This window comes from Mercurialis annua, linkage group LG8 (assembly GCF_937616625.2).
Source record: "Mercurialis annua linkage group LG8, ddMerAnnu1.2, whole genome shotgun sequence".
NCBI classification, from domain to species: Eukaryota; Viridiplantae; Streptophyta; class Magnoliopsida; order Malpighiales; family Euphorbiaceae; genus Mercurialis; species Mercurialis annua.
In genome coordinates this window covers 40519039-40538383 of record NC_065577.1, presented here as the reverse complement: position 1 = coordinate 40538383, position 19345 = coordinate 40519039, and the positions used below count along the sequence as shown (strand labels likewise).

Here is a 19345-nt window from a genome sequence, read left to right as displayed (position 1 = left end):
GAGTAGCTTGATCTCGAGTTTGAGGCAATTAATAAAACAAAAAATAATTCAATTAAAATTTATCGTGTAAACAAATTAGGTTACTCATGAATTATTCAAAATCGATTCTGAAAACTTCGAGTTAACCAATTAAAAGGTTTATGTATTTTCAAAATTTCAAGTCTAAACGTTTTCTATCCAATGGAAATTGTGAATGTATGGTTCAGTCACCAAGTGGCTAATAATTTTAGAACAATATTTTCCTGCTCCTACAACATTAGGATGTGGCAGCCTCTTGGGCTGCCACGCCTGTTTCATTAGTTCCCTTGTTTAAGTGGTTAATTAACTTCTTTAATGCTAGTTAATTAACCACTTTAATTATTATAGTAGCACATCTTTATTTTTTGGGGTATCATTGATTAACTTTCGTCAACTTATAAAAAAAAACTAAAAAATTCTATCAATTGTTAATGAAAACAATTTAAGATATATTTAGATGCGCTATTAAATATTATAGCCTAATATAATAAAAAAGAAAAATAAATAAATACTTTTATATTTATTAATTCTTTAGTTTGTAAGAGATATTTTAAAAAGTGAAAACAATTTAAAATATTATTATAGCATAATATAATAAAAAAAGGGGAAAATAAATTATGATATTTTAAATTGTTTTCACTTTTTATATAACAAAAATTTACTTATGCTATTTTTAAAAAAATTGCACTTTGTTTTATTTTTTTAAATTATTAAAATTTATTAGCTGTATTTTAGTAAGATAAAGTAATTAAAAAAATTCATTCATATATGATGAAGAGATTAATAAAATAAAATGAAATTTTTTTTAATTAGTTAATTAATTATAAAAATATTATAATTTATAGAGTAATATAAAAATTAAAGAAAAAAAAATATTAAATGACATTATCTAAATAATTAACATATAAAAATTAAGAAAGAAAAATAGTTAAATATATTTCAAATTGTTTCCACTAACAATTGAAGTACAATTCTTAATTTATCTATAAGTTGACAAAAGCTAATTAGTATACTCTGAAAGAAGAAATGTGTGCTATTATAATAACTAAAGTGGTTAATTAACCACTTAAACAAGGGAACTAATAAAATAGGCCGGGCGTGGCAGCCCAAGAGGCTGCCACATCCTTATGTTGTAGGAGCTCCTGCTGCCCGTGCAGCAGGAAAATAGGAATAATTACAGATCTATGCTTTTTTTAGGCCCACATAACATGGTTACCTTTTCTTCAAAATAATTACATGTGTGCTAAAAAACATAAAAAGTTTACAGCCAATACCTTTTTGCTGATGTCAGTTAACCTGACACGTGCGTCAGGCCAACTGACGCGCTGTCACTTTCACACTCACCCGCGTGATGTGCGGGTCAGTTTGTTTAATTGTTCAAGTTGTACAATTCCAAAGCTCTGCACTTTTGAATTGTTCAACTTGAACAATTCAAAATATATTAAATACTTTTATTTTTTCTAAAGAATTATTATATATCTATTTATTTAAATTATACTAAAAAATTATCTGTTCTAAATAAAATTAAATAAAATTAACTTTAATTTTAATTAAAAAAATATAAATAATTAAATTAATTAAAAAATACTCTTTCCATTTTGAAATAGTTGTCGTTTTAACCATTTTACATAAATTAAAAAAGCAATAAATATGTCTAAATTTATATGTGTTTTTACTAATTTAGCCCTTCTTAAAACTTGTTAATTAAGTATTATAATTCTTTATTTGTATTTTTATGTTCTTTCAATGAATGAATGAGGGATATATATGGAAATATAGTAATAAATGTTTTCTTGGTATTCTAAAATGACAATTATTATGAAACAAATTTTTCTCTAAAACGACAACTATTTTAAAACGGAGGGAGTATTATTTTTTTAAATTTTGGATCAAGAAGTGAATTAGATATAGTAAATTGAAGTTTAATAAATATAATTTTCAAATTGTTATATTTTATTTTATTAATTTAATTGAGCCGATGTATATTTGATGCATATAAAAGGTATTTGAAACATATATTTAATGCATCTCCGATACATATTTGATACACCTCCGATATATTTTTAATACATATTTGATACATATTCTTTGTTCGAGACCTTTTCCTTACTTTTTATGTCTTTTTAAAAAATTCTATTATTAATATTTTTATGGGTTAAATCACGAACTTTACACGTTTTCTCATTTTAATCACACAATTTAAATTTTCTCATTTTCATGCACGAACTACCACTTTTTCTCAAATTCATGCACGGTGCTGAGGTGGCACTCATTCATTGGTGTAAAATGATCTCCACCTCAGCGAATTACACCAATGGAACCATGACATCTCAGCACCGTGTATGAATTTGAGAAAAAGTGGTAGTTCGTGCATGAAAATGAGAAAATTTAAACTTCGTGATTAAAATGAGAAAACGTGTAAAGTTGGTGAATTTTTATGACATTAACCCTATTTTTATAGAAACTTATCATAAATAATTTGTTATATATAAATTTTAAAAAATATTGATATGAATTAAAAAATAATTGAATAATTGAATTAATTAAAAAATACTAAAATTAACTTTTTTAAAATTTTGAATCAAGAAGTGAAATATATATAGTAAATTAAAGTTTAATTAATTGAATAAATTAAATTTCTGAATTGTTATTTTTTATCGATTTAATTGAATCAACCGATGTATATTTGATACATAAAAATGCATTTGAAAAGTATATAAGATTCATCTCCGATACATATTTGATACACCTAAAATACATATCTGATACATTTCCAATACATGTTTGATAAATATTCGTTATTCGAAACCTTTTACTTATTTTTATGCCTTTCTTTTTGAATTTCTAGTAGTATTTTTATACATCTCAAAAACTTATTGAAAATTTTAATACATGTATTACATATATATTTTGTATAAATATTTGATATATCTCCGATACATGTTTGATATACCTTCGATACACATTCTACACATTTCGGATACATATCTGATACATATTCGTTGTTCGAAACCTTTTCCTTATTTTGCATGTCTTTTTTAAGTTCTATTACTAATATTTTTATACATCTCAGAGACTTATTTTAATACATATATTGCATATATATTTTGTATATCTATATGATATATCCATAGTATATAATTTTTTATATATGATATATACATTTAAAAATGCATTAAATAGATAAATCGTTGATACATAATTTATACATATCTCATTTGATTAAACCCAAAATGTATAATTTAATTCGGAATTGAAATGTATTTTTTAATCCTTTGCCATCTAACAACAGATGATAGGACCGTGGTGGAAGGGACGGTGGTTGGTGGAGGAATATATACATTTTTTAAATATACTTAATAAATACATAATTTATATATGATAGATAATTTTTTTTAAATGTATTAAATAGATAAATTGTTAATACATCATTTATACATGATAAATATTTTTTTTAAATATACTTAACAGATATATAATTTATACATAATAAATATTTTTTATGCATAAAACCAGTGTTTTGGTATGTAAAAATAATGTATTCGATAAGTGATTCATAAAATTATATTGTGCTCTCTCGTTTCATAAAAATCGAAAAAATAGTGTTTTCAAAAGAATTAAATTATGATTGAATTATTAAAATATTAATAGTTTAAAATTTAAATATTAGTTAAATAAATAAATAGGTAAATAGAAAAAAATTAATAAACTGTTTGTTTTAAATTTTAGGTAAAATTTAAATATTAAATAAATAAATAAAAAAGTGTTTGTTTCATTAAAAAAAAATAGGCGAGTGAGAGGAAAGAATTTAATGCAAAAAGATAAGGGAAAAGACAAAAAGAATTTGGACGTGCAACTTTATGGCAAAAAGGTTATCTAATGTTAATAATTTTTTAATGTTAATTAAATTGAGGAGCAGTATACAGATAATTCGGCACTCATACTGAAATATGGCAAAGCTAAGTTGACCAGCGGGTGACCATGTGCTGGTGCACATATTAATGCGTCAGCATTAAGTACGTAAAAGGTGAAATGTTTTTAAAATAAATTGCACCGCATGTCATTTTTTTTTTATGAGGTATGTACCGCATGAAAAGTGATGTACCTTTTTAAATACTTATATAAGTAGCCCAGGAAAATATTGTTCATAATTTTAATAACAAGAGGTCTATAATTTAAAACAAATGACATAATATATAAAATTTAAAAATATAAAATTTAAAAAATATAAGGACCTAAAGATGCTTTTAGCCTTATTAAATTCCAATCTAGAATTAAAAAAAATGTTTCTGATACTTCATATCAAAACCTCTGTCTTCTCTGCTAACACACTACTGCTACTTCACAAGAAAATATTAATCATTATCATCAAATTCAAACCCCTTCTCTATCTACTCTCCATCAATCATCATCACCACTTTCAAATCTCTCACTCATTCTTGATTTCACACTAAAAAAACTCTGTTTATCTCTCAGTCTCTGTTAATGGCAGAAAACTTTGAACCCTACCATATCCCACAGCAAAACAGAAGAAACAAGCTCAGGAACACTCAAGAACAAGATCAGGAATTCACAATTATGAATTCTTTTCAAGAAAATCCGTATCAAGGCTTATCTTTATCTTTGAAACAGTGCAACAATGGTGGTTTTGATGGTAATGGAGTTAGAAATTTTGTCCCGTTAGGTCCGTTTACGGGTTACGCGTCGATTTTGAAAAATTCGAGATTCTTGAAACCTACACAGTTGGTTTTTGATGATGTTTTTGGCTCTGTGAATTGTCAAGATTTGAAGTTTTCTTCGGATTGTTTTGGTGAAGATGAAGGGTTGCAAGAAAACGTTGGTTTAAGTGATGTTTTAGAACATCAATGGAGGAATTCTAAGCTTATGTTGATGCTTGATGAGGTATGTAAATATTATTCATGCATGCATGATTTGTTTATGTTTATAACTTTTGTTTGGTTGCTGAGAAAATTATAAAGAGAGGAGGGAAAATGCTTTGGTTGAGTATTTAGGCTGTAGAATTTGATGCATGTTTGATTAAACAAGATTAATGGAAAAAGAATTATTATCTTAATTATATTAGTGAAAATAATCATCATCTAAAAGAGTTAATTTACTATTAACTTTTGATGTTTTAGTTTTAATTTAATTAAAACTTTTGGGAAAAAGATTGTTGTTTAATACTATCTGTAAATTTGGAAAATTGTAGTATCTTGAATAAAAAAATGTGTATAATTTTAGGAGATGTAATAAGTTTTCTTCATTAATTTAGATATGGATATTATGTCTAGTGTTTAGTAGTGGTAACAATGCCCTTGGAATGTTCTTAGACACTTTTTCTTTGAATCAAGAATGTTCTTAAGACAGTTTAATTATACTAAAATTACAATAATTAGATCTAAAGCACAATAATCAAGATTCAAGAATACCCATGAACTGTAATTTTTCTCTATAATTTGCATGAGATCATGACCCATGTGCAGGTTTATCCATACTGGTAAATTCTAGTACATGCACAGTAAAAAAAACCTGTGCGTGTACTTCCACTAGGGCTAATACATTGTACAAAAAAAAAGTGTCATATTCAATAAACTAATTTTTTTTTATGAAAATAAACTAATTAATCAATTAATGAGTAATAATACACTCTATTTTAAGTTAATTAACTATCAAATTATGTAAAATAAACACATTTACGGAACGCGGTGATCCAATATAGGATTAATCTATCTAAGATTAAAAAAAAGTTGTTTCTAATTGAATGTAAGTTATTGATCCCGACTCACAAATTTAGGGACCAAATTTGATAATTTGTTCATTGATAAATATCTTTTAATTCTTGAATTTTTTATGTTAATGTTTGTTATTGAAATGAAAGTGATGATTTGATTTGATAGTTACTGTCAGAAAACAGTAGCAATGTGTGTTGGGAAATAAAAGCTGATTTAATTAGTTAATTATTTTAGTGAGAAAGCAAAAAAGATGAATTGTCTTGTCAATATGAATCATTGTACTGTTCATTATCTGTTCTGTTCTGTTTGCTTTATTTAATTTTTTAACAATTTCATGTGCTTGCTTTAATTGAAAAACTGGTGCAGATTTATTCAAAACTGTGTTGGTCAAAATATTTAGGTTAGGTGAATTGAATTTGAAGCTATTGAATTAACTTCTAGCATTGTCCTTTTTCCAATTTGTACCTAGCCAGAGATGATTGATAAGAGTTCATAGCTGTCAAATTCAATGCTAATTGTTTAGTACAAATTCAATGCTAATATTTATTTTTTTGATAATTTGGGGAGGGGGAGCGCTTGTGGGAGAAATCGAACTCACGACCTAGCAGTTTGCTGCTCAGCGCTTATACCATTTGAACTATAGCTCATTGGTTATATATATTAATATATATATGATGAAAAACCTTTTACGGAATAATTATCGCCGCTAGATTTAATACATTTTGATAATTGAACTTCATTTTTATATAATTGGAAGATTATTATAATAATTCAGGCCGGTAATTACTTAGGTGGCTAAAAAAAATTGGATAATTAATAATATTACATTGCCACACAAACAATTATTGACCTGAATTACTATAATAATTTTCTGTTAATGTGAAAATAAAAGTTCAATTATCAAAATATAAAGAATTGAAGGATTAATTGTCTTGTAAAAGACCTATAGTTTAATAACCGTAAAAAATATATTTCTCTACTATATACTATGGAATTACTGTAATTTTGGTTGGTAATGGAAGAATAATCAATCTATTTTTATGGAATAAAAATCAAACCGCATTAGAGGCTAAATTTTAACTCAATTCAGTTTGATTTTTTATTTTATTAAAATTTGAAAAAATAATTAAAATGTTTATAAGGTAAACTTAGAGACATAAAGATTAGGATTTGAATCTGAGGTCAGATATGCATTTTAACAGCTTGAATAAATAAGAATATGATATTATGTCTTTTAAAAACTATATAACATGTAAAATTTCAGTAGTGTTTTTGAAAATAGAAACAAACTGATGATACGTAAAATTCGAAAAGTTTCCGTTCAGTATAGATGCTTATAAATTTGTTCCTGAATCTGGTGATATCTCTCAGGTATACAGAAGATACAAATTATATTTCCAGCAAATGCAGTCGGTTGTGGAATCATTTGAAACTGTTGCTGGCCTTGGCAATGCAGCTCCCTATATTTGCTATGCCATCAAAATTGTTTCCAAACATTTTAGTTGTTTGAAAAATGCCCTTCTAGACCAACTTCACTTCAAAGGAAAAATTTCTGATGATGGTAGCAAAAAAGTTCGGTTTCGGGCAGCTGATGAACAATGCAGCATCCAAAACCAGAATCCGACACTCAATTTCGGCTTTCTTCAGCATCCCGTTTGGAGATCTCAAAGAGGATTGCCTGATCATGCAGTCGCTGTGCTCAAGACGTGGTTATTCGAACACTTCTTGCATCCGTAAGAATCTTTATTGACTAAATGAGGTTTATTTTTACATTTTCGCACTTCTAGCTATATGCGGAAAGACATTGATCTTACGTGATCGAGTTTTGTGCATTGTAGTTATCCCACTGATTCCGAAAAGCAAACCCTAGCTCAACAGACATGTCTTTCAAGAACTCAGGTAAACTTTGACACTATATACATGTTTATATAACAAGAAGTGCATTCAGTTCTAACTTAACTAAAAGTTTGAACCAATTTTGTCTGTTCAATTCGCTTATTCTTATGTATTTATAGCATTTCATTGACAACTTTGTAGGTTTCGAACTGGTTTATAAATGCGAGAGTGAGACTTTGGAAACCGATGGTGGAAGAAGTATACAAGCTTGCTTCGCAGCAAGCACCGGTACCAATAGAAGCACGTACTCGCGACCCCAATGAGGTAGCTAGTTTCCCTATGGAGAAACTACACTGGACCAGTTATCAGCAGAAGGCAGATAACAATAATGTTCGGACAAAGCGCTCAAGAAATGAACTTGCTAACATACCTATGCAGATACAAGAACAGAGGAGTGTAGCTTTTGACAATTCGGCCAGGCATTACCAAACTGGTATAAGCGGTAGCGTTTCATTGGCGTTGGGACTTCATCAGAATAATGGAATAGACTTAGTACGGCCAACGCCCATCAACTTAGCTCAGCATGTAAATCTGGAAATGATTAGCATGATGGGTTCAGCATCAGCCGTAAATTTTCACACGCAGCACCAGCATTGATCGATGATCTCAATCTTCATTAGATAGTCGATAAGAAGGAAAGGGTAGTGGCCAATAATCAAAAAGATTGATCATCAATTCCTCATGAATCATAATGCTCAGTATATTTATTTTGTTCCTTTTTCTATATGTAATAGTAGATGAACTTGCAGGCAATTTAGCGCGTTTAGGGGCCAATATATGCCAAGTTTGGAGTAATATTACACTAACTGCCTCATCATTGCAAAATTTCATTCGTACATCAATTGTCTTTAAACTTTCACTTACAATGTATTAAAAGAGTTCTTCAGTTGTAGAAGAACTTCTGCATAAAAATGCTCGTCATTCGGCATAAATTGATGTTTAGCATAAAATTGCAAGAATTTCTTGTGCGGGTTTAGATTCATCCATAGCCAATTCCTGCAAAATATATGCATTCAGGAATTAGCAAATGACCATCTACAAAATAATGAAACAAAATAGGTAGTAGAAATACAAATATATTGCCATTTCTATTCAAATATGAACTGAAAGAGGATAGTGAGGCATGCAAGGGGAGATCGACGATGCTGATTCGTCCAACGTTTTCATCTCACAAGATCCTTCTTCCTTCCAAACCAGGCAGGCTTTTGGTAAGTTGCAGTCAGTTAACTATTAGTGTGCGTGTGAAGAATAAATCTAACAGCCCGCTCCTCCAACGGTCTGTGCAGTGGCATATATGCAGCACAACCATGGTGGAATCACGCTGTCCGGATTTCCAGTAGATCGCGGATTGCTGCACATACTCGTAGTTCTGTCTTGACTCAGAGTACCACTACCGAAATGCATAATCACCAAGTCCAGTACTGTAACCAGAAAACAAATTAGAATGTATCATATATTTCTTTTGGCATCTATTTCAAATTTCTAGTTGCAGCAAATCAATCTCACTGCAACACAGGTCCAATTTAATGCACAGATTTCACAGAAACATACTCCTTCATTTCCCTAAAATATTAAAAACGTTAGTAAAATGACTACAACTTCGATAGAGAGCGCTGATGTCTACTAGATCATAGCCCAGAATCAACACTCGGTTCCAGAGATTCTGTTTATACAAAAGAAACTACACCAAAGCTTAGTTAACTAATTCATCAACTACACAGATTCATGGACAAGACTAGGAAATTGGTCAAGGATCTTTACAATATCTCCAAAGCATGCAATAAGCTTATCCCCTTGTTGTCTTATTAAATCAGTTTTCAAGTCCTTGCTCGTTGAATTACTGCTTCCACATCCTGTTGCTGACTCAGGAAGATTGCCTCCAAGTATAGCATGGATCATTTCTGCATAGCCATGCAGCTTATCCACCATCCCTTCTTCCACGCTAGTCACCTTCTTTTTACGTTTTTGAATCCGCTTAGGCTTTTCTTCCACGAGACTCTTCTGAGGTACTGAATCACTGGCCCCACGTTCAGCATAGACTGATTCCGAGTTCCCTTGCAACTTATTTTCCATCATTTGTCCCTTCTCTTCAGTGCCAGACGTCTTCCTCTTACGAGCGCGAATACTTTTAGGCTTTTCTTCTCCAAGACTCTTCTGAGATTTCCCTTCGACATCAATTTTGTCAGGAATTTCAACTGGGCAACACTCTTGAGACTTCTTTTCCACGTGAATTTCTTGAGGTGCTGAAGCACTTCCCTCACATTCAGCAAAGATTGATTCAGCGTTCCCTTGCAACTTATTTTCCATCATTTGGTCCTTCTCTTCAGTGCGTTTAGGGCTTTCTTCCACAAGACTCTTCTGAGATTTCCCTTCGACGTCAATCTTGTCAGGAATTTCAACTGGGCAATACTCCTGAGACTTCTCTTCAACATGACTTTCCTGAGGAGCTGAAGCACTTCCCCCACATTCAGCAAAGATTGATTCTGCATTCCCTTGCAATTTATTTTCCAACATTTGTTCATTTTCTTCAGAGTCAGCCATCTTCCTCTCACTAGTGCAAATGCTTTTAGGCTGTTCTTCCCCAAGACTCTTCTGAGATTCATTGTCGATCTTTTCAGGAATTTCAACCGGGCAATACTCTTGAGACTTCTCTTCCACGTGACTTTCGTGAGGTTCTTCCTCTCTATAGACTACCTCGGGTATTTCCCTTTCGCACCATATCTGAGGATATTCTTCCTCGTTACTTTTCTGAGTTTCTTCTCCAAAATTGATCACTTGAGGCTGTCCATTTGTGCAGTAATCCTCAGACTTCTCTTCTGGCTGGAATTTTAAAGACATGGACCGCCGCCAGTGTTTTTTGGACTCTAATAGAGATTTAAAAGTTTCATTAAATAGGTGATATTAGTTTGAAAAGATTAGCAACAGAGAAGAGCTTCAATGTTCAACTCTTGACATGTTCAACTTTCAAGCACATTCACCCTTAATTTAAAGTGAAATTACATACAAACTAGTAAATGTCTGTTCAATCAACTAGCAGAGTTACGCTAAGGTATTGCCATGTCAAAGTTTTTGATGCCATGTCAAAGTTTTTGGTCGGTTTGGTGACCAAACCGAAAAAACTAAAAACCGAAAACTGAAATTTGATAAAAATCCAAAACCGAACCAAAACCAAAGTTAGATTCAACCGCCTCCGACCGAACTGAAAATTTTCGGTTCTGTTTGGTTCGGCTTGGTTAATAAGTGAATTTTTTTATTTATTTTTTTGAATTTTCTTATTTTAAAAAATTAAAATTTATTGTCGAATATATGTTTTTAGCTATGTAGCACGGCCACTTCAATTGATCAATGTTTTCCATTTCAAAAACTTGTCGGATTCTTAAAGTTCCGGACACGAAATTTAATTTTCAACATAGAAAACAATAAAATGATGTTGTTTCGCTGTGTCTGTCTCCATGTCTCGTTTCTCCGTTTCCGTGTTCGTGCTACCAAGGTTATTAGTACAATTTATCTATAAGAAATTTATTAACCTATATATTACATATAATGAAGGAACTAAAAATTTGTTGTTCGATCTTTTCGGTTGTTCAATTTTTAAAAAGCTAAAACCAAATTCAATAGAAACCGAACGAAATCGTTTTAACAAAAAAACCAAACCAATTTAATAATTTCGGTTCAGTTTTTCGGTGCGATTTATGCACACTTCTAATTCTACATGCAATACAAAGCAATATACCTAGTTTAGCAATGCCATCGAGGAGCTCGGCGTCGGCTTCCGGATCGGAATCAGGATCGGTATCAGAAAGATCCTTCTGAGCCCTAACATAATCATTAATAGCTTTAAAAAGATCATAGTCAAACTGGACAGGAAGACCGGATCCAGTGCGCTGAGGCGCATCTAAAAGCCAGTAGGACGGCGATGATTTAGAGTCCCACTGTTTGATGAGATTGTAATCGGTGAGTAACAGGTTCCATTTGTAGCGGCACTGATTCAAAGTGCGCTTAACTTCCATGGCGGAGCAGTTTTGAACGACGATCTTCCATTTCTGATAGGACGATAAAGCCTTTAAGCAGTCGCTTTCGACAGCGGTGATCTCGTTGACGAGAATTAGTGACTCCTTCGTTGTCCAGTCTGGTGCTACCTGAGAACGCGTGCGCCGCGACGACGGCGGAGTTGGAGGAGGTTGTTTTTCCGTCTGCCGCTTAGGTTTAGGGTTTCTCTTTTGCGGCGTTTTTGGAGTTTGTGCTGCTTCGTCCATGATTCTTCAGTAGTGGTAGAAGAGAGATTGGTGTGGTTTTACAGTGAGTGGATGGTGACGGTGGTGGTTATGGCCGCGAAAACTTCGAGGTTTGGTAGACCGACGTTTCCGGTGAATTGACCCAGCCTCGCCACTTCACTATTTCACTAATTAATTTAAGGGAAAGTTACTCTAAAGCCCTCGTATATATCATAATTCACATTTTAGTTTTTTCTATTTAAAAATCGAACGATGTGGTCCTTTATTTTTATTTTAGTCATAATTTAATTCCTTTGTCCGTTTTTGGTGTTAGTCAACTGGGTTAAAGGATTTAAAGGTAAATTAATTTTCAAATATAAAGAACGAAACCATTAACAGAAATAAAAGCGAGAGACAAAATTGTTGACATAAATAAAAATGGGAGACCAAATAATTTCGGTTAACTAACACTAAAAATGGATGGAAGGATTAAATTGTTGATGCAAATAAAAATAAAGGACCATATAATTTGGTTTACAAATAGAAAAGACAAAAGCGTGAATTATAACATATATGGGGGGTCTTTGTAATTATTTTCTTAATTTAAATAATCATATATAATTGGTGAAATTACCGGTAAAAGATGGACTGAAATCTGTGAGGTTGGTTAGTAAGGCATGGATCGGAGTATCTAAATACTAATAGATAATTCATTTACTAATTGTCTACTTATAACTTGAGAGGACAAATTACTATTTAAATCATATAAAAACTCTTATTTATATATTGCCCCCCCCCCTCTATTTTAAGAAATTATCTCCAAAATTAGGGTGTAAATATAGGTCAAATTCTTACATATTTAACATTTTAATTACTTGAATAAATAAAAATATGACATTGTATTTTTAGAAAATTGTATTAAACACATATAGTTCAGATTTTTTGATTTTTTTAAAATGAAAATCATCGAATCAATTTTTAAAAAATTAAAATACATATAATTTTATGAATTTGACAACAGAAACAGAATGTTGATTCATAAGACTCAATAAATTTCCGCATAATACAGATAATAATAAATTTTCTTCCCAAATCTGATGATATCTCTCTTAAATACAGAAGATACAAATTATATTTCCAGCAAATGCAGTCAGTTGTTGAATCATTTGAATCTGTCGCTAGTCTTGGAAATGCAGCTCCCTACATTTGCCATCCTATCAAAACTGTTTCAAAACATTTCAGTTGTTTGAAAAATGCCCTTCTAGACCAACTTTACTTTAAAGGAATAAATTTCGACGATGGTAGCAAAAACGTTCGGTTCCGGGCAGCTGATGAACAAGGCAGCATCCTAGTCCAGAATTCGACGCTCAATTTCAGTTTTCTTCAACATCCCGTTTGGAGATCTCATACAGGATTGCCTAATCATGTCGCCACCGTGCTCAAGACATGGTTATTCAAACACTTTTTGCATCCGTAAAGATTTTTATTCACTAACTGAAGTTTATTGTTATATTTCGAACCGAATTGGATTTTATAAGTAAAAAAAGTTCCAACTTAACTTATCTAGTCGGTATCGCTGATCTTATGGGTTCTTTGCATACTCCTATATTTAACCACATCAATTTCTTGAATATTTAATAGCATGTGATCAAAAACTTTGTAGGTCTCAAACTGGTTTATAAATGTGGGAGTTAGAATTTGAAAACCGAAGGTGGAAGAAGTATATAAGCTTGCTTCACAGCAAGCACAAGTACCACCAGAAGCACGTACTCGCGATCCCAAGTAGGCAGTTAGTTTCCCTATGGAGAAACTATCCTAGACCAGTTTTCATCAGAAGGCAGATAATAATAATGTTCAGACTCAAGAAATGAACCTGCTGACATATCTACGCAGATACAAGAACAGAGGGGGTGTAGCTTTTCACAACTCGGCTAGGCATTACCAAACCGGTATAAGCACTGGCATCTCGTTGGCATTAGGACTTCATCAGAATAATGGGATCGACTTAGTAAGGCCAACGCCCATCAGCAAAGCTCAGCATATGAATCTGGAAATAATTAGCATGATGGGTTTAGCATCAGCTGCAAATTTTCAAACGCAACACCAGCATTGATCGATGATCTCCGTCTCAATATATAGTCAATAAGGAAAGGGTAGTGGGCAATAAACATAAAGATAGTGGGCAATAAACATAAAAATAGATTATTAATTCCTCATGAATTATAATACTCAGTATATTTCTTTTGTTCATTTTTCTTTTAAGTAACAGTAGATGAACATGCAGGGCAATTAAAATTGATATGCATAATGAATTTAGGAGGCAATATATGCCAAGTTTAGAGTAATTTAAACCAACTACCCCACCATTCCCAAACTTTTATTCGTACCTCAATTGTCTTTTAACTTTTATTTAATGACTTGGTTGTTCTTGATGTTCCTCTTGCGCTGTTTTCGTTAAATTAACGGAAACAAGGGACAATAACCAAGTTATCATATAAGAATTCAAGTACATTTGATATATAAATTAAAGTTTAAGGAGAGTTTGGAAAAAGAGACGATAGTTCAAAAACATGACAGAAACGAGAGTTAGAGAATGAAAAGGATAGAGTGAACCTGAATTATTTTAACTCTGCCACTGAAGTTGAAAGTGAATATCTTCTCTCTATATATAAAACTCAGGTGTTAAGAGACATGGGTCACAACTGGTATTGCTTTTTCTTGTGTGAAGAGTATAATTCTAATTTTTTTTTCTTGATCTACACTAAAATATATAACTCTCATAGTAGCATTACAAATTTAACCACCATGAGAAAACAAATGGAGTACAATCAATAATACTAAAGGGAAATTGTTCAGCCCTGGGATCGTTTCGGTTGAAGGCCAGCCTCCTCCAGGCTCCAGTAGATCCTCACGTCAATTATATCATCACGTCAGATTACAGTTTAGCAGTAACATCTGATAAACATATTTTCAGAGTCTCATAGGTCATAAAACAAATGCCTACACCGGGAACTACTTTGTAGTATTCTGGCAAGATGCCTCTATATAGACCCCGAAAGCCCTCGGTCTGCATTATATACTTAAATGTGCCGAAAAGACTGGTTGTGTATACACGAGCTCGTCCACCTACTCCTTCCAATTGCTTTCTTCGCCTCACAAGGTCAAGAGGAAATGTAGCTGCAGATGCAAAAAAAAGTAATGTCAGTCTGCACGCAGAAGTAATGATATGCGTTTTTAAGTGCACTGGATTTATGTGGACATGTGGAGCTAGTTGATACAAATGCACCAGCAATTTCTGATTAGCAATAAGTCAGAAAACACAATAATGTACAATGAAATTCAGGTTCACCATCAGTTGCTAAGATGCCACCATGACGGAGTCTACCATTTAGCAGCTTATTGAAAAATAAGAGGCAATAACGATTATCAAAACTATAACTTATATACAACTTAAAACAAGCTAACGTACCAAGCTTTAGCTCACCAAAAGGACCTATAGCAGCTGCCAGGAGTCGAGATATATCTCGTAATTCTTAGAGTTGTATTATTTTTAACACGGAACATTATACTCAACTAGGATTGAAAGCTAGTTTAAATGAAAAAGAAAGTTCAATATTAACGGTTTTTTCACGTTTTTTCATTTTAAAACAGCTGAAGTCGTTGATAAATTAGAAAGGGGGCAGTGAACCGGCCCCATCTGATTGAATCAAATGGATAGCACCTTCAACAACTGCATTGTCTGAAGGATTCCAATATCCATGATGCAACTACCAAAGGAAACCCAATTGAGAAGCGTACCTCACCAAAGAGGACGCCTCTCACATCTGACAACTGGGAGAATTGTAATAGTTCACCTGATAGTAGTACCACCTATTATAGAAACAACTGCAATGCTTGGGAGACGAGTTAAAGAATATGTTGTAGACATTAGGTTATTTAACGTGAAAGAAAGATTCTTAAATAGATAATAAAGTAATTTTCTCCTTGATTTTCTTACTAAAATTGCCAAATGCATGATATAAATAACTCCTGTCTGGTCTCTGCTCTAGGGTCCTGTCTGGTTAGAAACTTAATACAGAGCTTGGACGACACCCTGCTTCTCTGCATCAAAAGCATAATAAACAGCTAGAAGAATTAACTATTTGATTATGCGTTAACTTTTAAGAAGAATATTTTTTCACCAAACCAAACACTGTTATCTGCTAATTTATATAGAGCCAGTGAAGTTCTTTGTCGAGTGTGCTACTGTCTTAACATCTCATGTTGTTGTCTCACGGGAACATACAAGCAGAATTGATATGACAAAAAGACAAAGTAAAGACAGCTACGCATTTATAAGGTGACAGTTAAAGAGCAATCTCTAGCTCAAAATTTGTGATAATTATTCAGCTTAGAATGTTTTAGGTTACCCACCTGTTGACGATGCAATGCCGGACAAACTTCCACAAGCCAAACTCATCGCGACAGGAGAATCATGTGGCCTGAAATGAAGTAGAAAACTAAAAGATTACAGCTGAAACAAGGATGTAGGCACAGCACTTTGAGAAGGTCTAAGAATACGATACTACATCAAACCAACTCGTGTAGTAATTACCTGTGTGATTGCCAAAAAGATCGTAGCGTCTCATACACTGAAAAGCCGATAGCTATATTGGGTCCAACACCCTGCATTCATATCAAATTGAACTTTATAAAAATCCACCATAGCGTGAATAGTATAGAATAGATACTAAACCTAACCATAGAAATATACCAGGAGTGTGGCTCCAAGACCCTTGTAGAGCCCAAAAACACCCTCCTCCGTGGTTATCGTTTGTAATGCATGAAAAATACCTTTGTAGTAGATCACATTTGTCTGTGGAGTAGGAAACAAGCAGTTAAAAAGAAGCAAAGAGCACGCCATAAATGATTGATAGCGAGAACTGGAAGCTCGGAATGGCGAAACAAAATATACGCAGCGCCTGAACATAACTAAGTCCATTTGGTAATATAGCATTTTCCATCAGAATCCCGTTGGGAAAGTAAAAAACAACAAAAGTAGTTCTATCATAAAAAAGAAGCAGATAATTTGTTACAAAGTATGAAGTAAGCGCAACCCTGTTAAAAAGCAACACTAACGAAAAATCCATCATATAAAATAAATACACAGTAAAATCTGTCATAGTTTGTGCTTGGAATAAACCAGCCGGCAAAAAAGTGAAAAAACAGTAACCTCTAAAAATCTTGTTTTAGGGGTTTGTGAGATGATGTACACCTCGTTAGGACCTAGTGTGATCAAAATCTGCTAGACTTCGGCTCTCGTGTATTTAATCGTTAGTTTTAAACCAATAGAAAGACCCTTAAAAATTACTAAGCAGTGAACAATCAAGTTCACTGAATTGTGGGCATGCAAAAACTCCAAAAAACCTCCAAACCAAGGCTCAGTGGCAGTGGCAGCAATAAGTTTTTTTCCCATCATAACTGCCCATTTAACAGAACATTATTTAAGCTCAGGAGCTGCTCATGTATAGGAGTAAGGGCGAAAGAGTTTCCTCTAATGTGAAAAAAAAACTAGTGGTAACTTTTCCCCAAATATGCCAATGGACAAGATAGCAACCTAAATATACCTGATAATCAATACAGGGATGTTCATAAAATGGTTGTTTAGAAAGAATTTACCTGAGCAGCAAGACGTGTTCGTACGAGATCCAACGGATATGTAGTAGATGCTGCTGTTATTCCTGCCAAACCACCACCTACGAAATGGACAACGACATTCCCACCCATGTTTACCCTATGACTTTCCAGGCCAGGTATTGTATGCAACAACTGAAAAGAATTCATCACATCAAAAAACACAATTCAGGCATTTAAAAAACATATGGATTCTATATTAATAATCAATTCAAGTAAACTGCATGTCAATTTTCATCCATGCAATTTGATGACAGACCTTTTTATAATGCTCGTATGCATAAAAGTTGACAGATGAGTAAGGCAGCCTATGAGCAATGGTGACAAGATTCCCCTTCCAGAACGCTCTAAATCCTTCCTCTCTAATTATTCGAGAAGCCTCATGCCATATGCTAGCTTTCTTTAATGTTGCAACATCAGAGTGCATGCCTTGCACCTATAAGGATAAATTCATACATAAAATAAATGGAAACAAATGCATTGTATCAGAAGAGTTCTTCTATCCATAGAAGAACTTCAGCATAGAAATGCATGTGACTCAGCAAAACGTAACGTTAAGCATAAAAATGCAAGAATTTCTTGTGCGAGTTTGGATTCATTCATATTCATCCATAGCCAACTCCTGCAAAAGCTATGCATTCAGGAATTAGCATATGGCCATCTGCAAAACAAAGAAACAAAATAGGTAGAAATACAAAATATATCGCCACTTCTACTCAAATAAGGAGTGAACTTGTTTCAAATGGTCTTATAAACAAGACACAAAACCATCAATAATCTCCTGAATCTAACTGGTAGCACGGACACTTCATTCAACCAACGTGCACCGTTTCGGAAACATGTCAGAAATTTGGCGTTTCCGACACGGAATTTCAATTATTAACATAGAAAACCTTAAAACAACATTGTTTCGCCGTTTCCCATATCCATGTCCGTGCTACCTAGCATTAGGTAACCAAAAAACACAACCAAAGACAAAACCTTTCACACAAATCAAACCAAACTACATAAAAAAACAAACAATCAAAACAAACCCCAATTAACACCAACACTATAACAACCTAACACCACCAAAACTACACCAATCAACCCAAAACTTAACTTAGCTAGCAAAAACATTCATTTAAATAACTGAAAAGGGCATAAATGGAAAGTCTTTTAAAAAAAACAAACCTGAAAAAGAATAGTCAGCCGAGCAAGGGGAGCAGTACAAGTCTTACTCAGAGCACCGGCAATGCCACCGGCCAGTAACTGAGAAACAGTTCCGATCTGTGACTGTTTAAATTGCTGTTTTTGCTGTAACACCACTCCTACTCTTGCCTCTGTCTGCATCTCTCTCTAAAATTTTATTTTTTCTTCAAAAAAATTTGCTTCAAAATTGAATCATTTAAACAAATTTAAATTTTTTTATTCTTATAAAGAAACAAACTTTATTTGACTAATTGATGAACCAACAAATACCCACTTACAAATCCTTATCCTTTTTGGAGAATTATTCAAAAATTAGTCTATTTTTTAAAAAAATTTGAGCTGTTTATGAATCTGTGTGCTTAAGGAGAAAGCAAAGATTAAACGGCATCGTTTTAGTGGAATTATGCTGTGTATATTACATACATAGGGTTACCAATTCTTGAAGTAATCTTAGTCGTTGATTTGTTGTACTTTAAAAATAAGTCGGCTGGCTTATTGACTTTGACTAGAAGCTTTGCAATCTAATTGGTTGATTTGATTTTAGGTTACTAGAGTTGAAAGGAAAGGGAGTGTTTGGAAGGAGGAATATGTAGAAGTTCTGTTGGGAATATTCTTTTTGTA

General features: G+C 32.7%; 3 protein-coding genes and 1 pseudogene across 9 annotated transcripts; 2 read left to right on the top strand and 2 right to left on the bottom strand.

Moving 5' to 3' along the window:
• The first annotated feature begins 4304 nt into the window (after positions 1-4304).
• LOC126660561 (BEL1-like homeodomain protein 9) lies at positions 4305-8506 on the top strand. Its single transcript, XM_050354127.2, has 4 exons — positions 4305-4920; positions 7122-7483; positions 7589-7649; positions 7788-8506. Exons 1-4 carry the CDS (start codon positions 4504-4506, stop codon positions 8241-8243), a joined length of 1296 nt encoding a protein of 431 aa, XP_050210084.1. The 5' UTR covers positions 4305-4503; the 3' UTR covers positions 8244-8506.
• Positions 8507-9181: 675 nt separating this feature from the next.
• On the bottom strand, positions 9182-12049 carry LOC126660560 (uncharacterized). The gene is made up of 2 exons (XM_050354126.2): positions 11380-12049; positions 9182-10510 (listed from the first exon to the last, which is right to left on the bottom strand). The coding sequence occupies exons 1-2, from the start codon at positions 11900-11902 to the stop codon at positions 9360-9362; spliced, it is 1674 nt and encodes a 557-aa protein (XP_050210083.1). The 5' UTR covers positions 11903-12049; the 3' UTR covers positions 9182-9359.
• LOC126662086 (BEL1-like homeodomain protein 9) lies at positions 11954-13718 on the top strand (annotated as a pseudogene).
• Positions 13719-14542: 824 nt separating this feature from the next.
• On the bottom strand, positions 14543-19049 carry LOC126660662 (uncharacterized). Of its 7 annotated transcripts, none has more exons than XR_007635404.2 (9): positions 18707-19049; positions 17793-17969; positions 17519-17668; positions 16614-16715; positions 16455-16525; positions 16274-16341; positions 15659-15953; positions 15330-15362; positions 14902-15037 (listed from the first exon to the last, which is right to left on the bottom strand). XR_007635404.2 is itself a non-coding variant. In XM_056103966.1 (8 exons), the coding sequence occupies exons 2-8, from the start codon at positions 18093-18095 to the stop codon at positions 14796-14798; spliced, it is 819 nt and encodes a 272-aa protein (XP_055959941.1). In that variant the 5' UTR covers positions 18096-18155; positions 18707-18818; the 3' UTR covers positions 14543-14795. The 7 variants fall into 7 exon arrangements, 2 of the variants coding, with proteins under 2 accessions (XP_055959941.1, XP_050210216.1); XR_007635400.2 differs by having other exon boundaries at positions 15659-15961; positions 18707-19048; XM_056103966.1 differs by lacking the exons at positions 15330-15362; positions 15659-15953 and adding an exon at positions 18087-18155 and having other exon boundaries at positions 14543-15037; positions 18707-18818.
• Between the last annotated feature and the right edge of the window lie 296 nt (positions 19050-19345).

Bases quoted from the DNA above. Each gene is read 5' to 3' on its own strand.
- LOC126660560 (XM_050354126.2), bottom strand. From the start codon at position 11,902: ATGGACGAAGCAGCACAAACTCCAAAAACGCCGCAAAAGAGAAACCCT. The intron at 10,511-11,379 runs GTATATTGCTTT...AATCTCTATTAG, and splicing joins CGATGGCATTGCTAAACTAG to AGTCCAAAAAACACTGGCGG.
- LOC126660662 (XM_050354259.2), bottom strand. From the start codon at position 18,865: ATGCAGACAGAGGCAAGAGTAGGAGTGGTGTTACAGCAAAAACAGCAA. The intron at 16,716-17,518 runs GTAAATTCTTTC...CCTACTCCACAG, and splicing joins GAACACGTCTTGCTGCTCAG to ACAAATGTGATCTACTACAA. The intron at 16,526-16,613 runs GTATATTTCTAT...ATATGAATGCAG, and splicing joins GTCTTGGAGCCACACTCCTG to GGTGTTGGACCCAATATAGC.
- LOC126660561 (XM_050354127.2), top strand. From the start codon at position 4,504: ATGGCAGAAAACTTTGAACCCTACCATATCCCACAGCAAAACAGAAGA. The intron at 7,484-7,588 runs GTAAGAATCTTT...TGTGCATTGTAG, and splicing joins TTCGAACACTTCTTGCATCC to TTATCCCACTGATTCCGAAA. The intron at 7,650-7,787 runs GTAAACTTTGAC...ACAACTTTGTAG, and splicing joins CATGTCTTTCAAGAACTCAG to GTTTCGAACTGGTTTATAAA.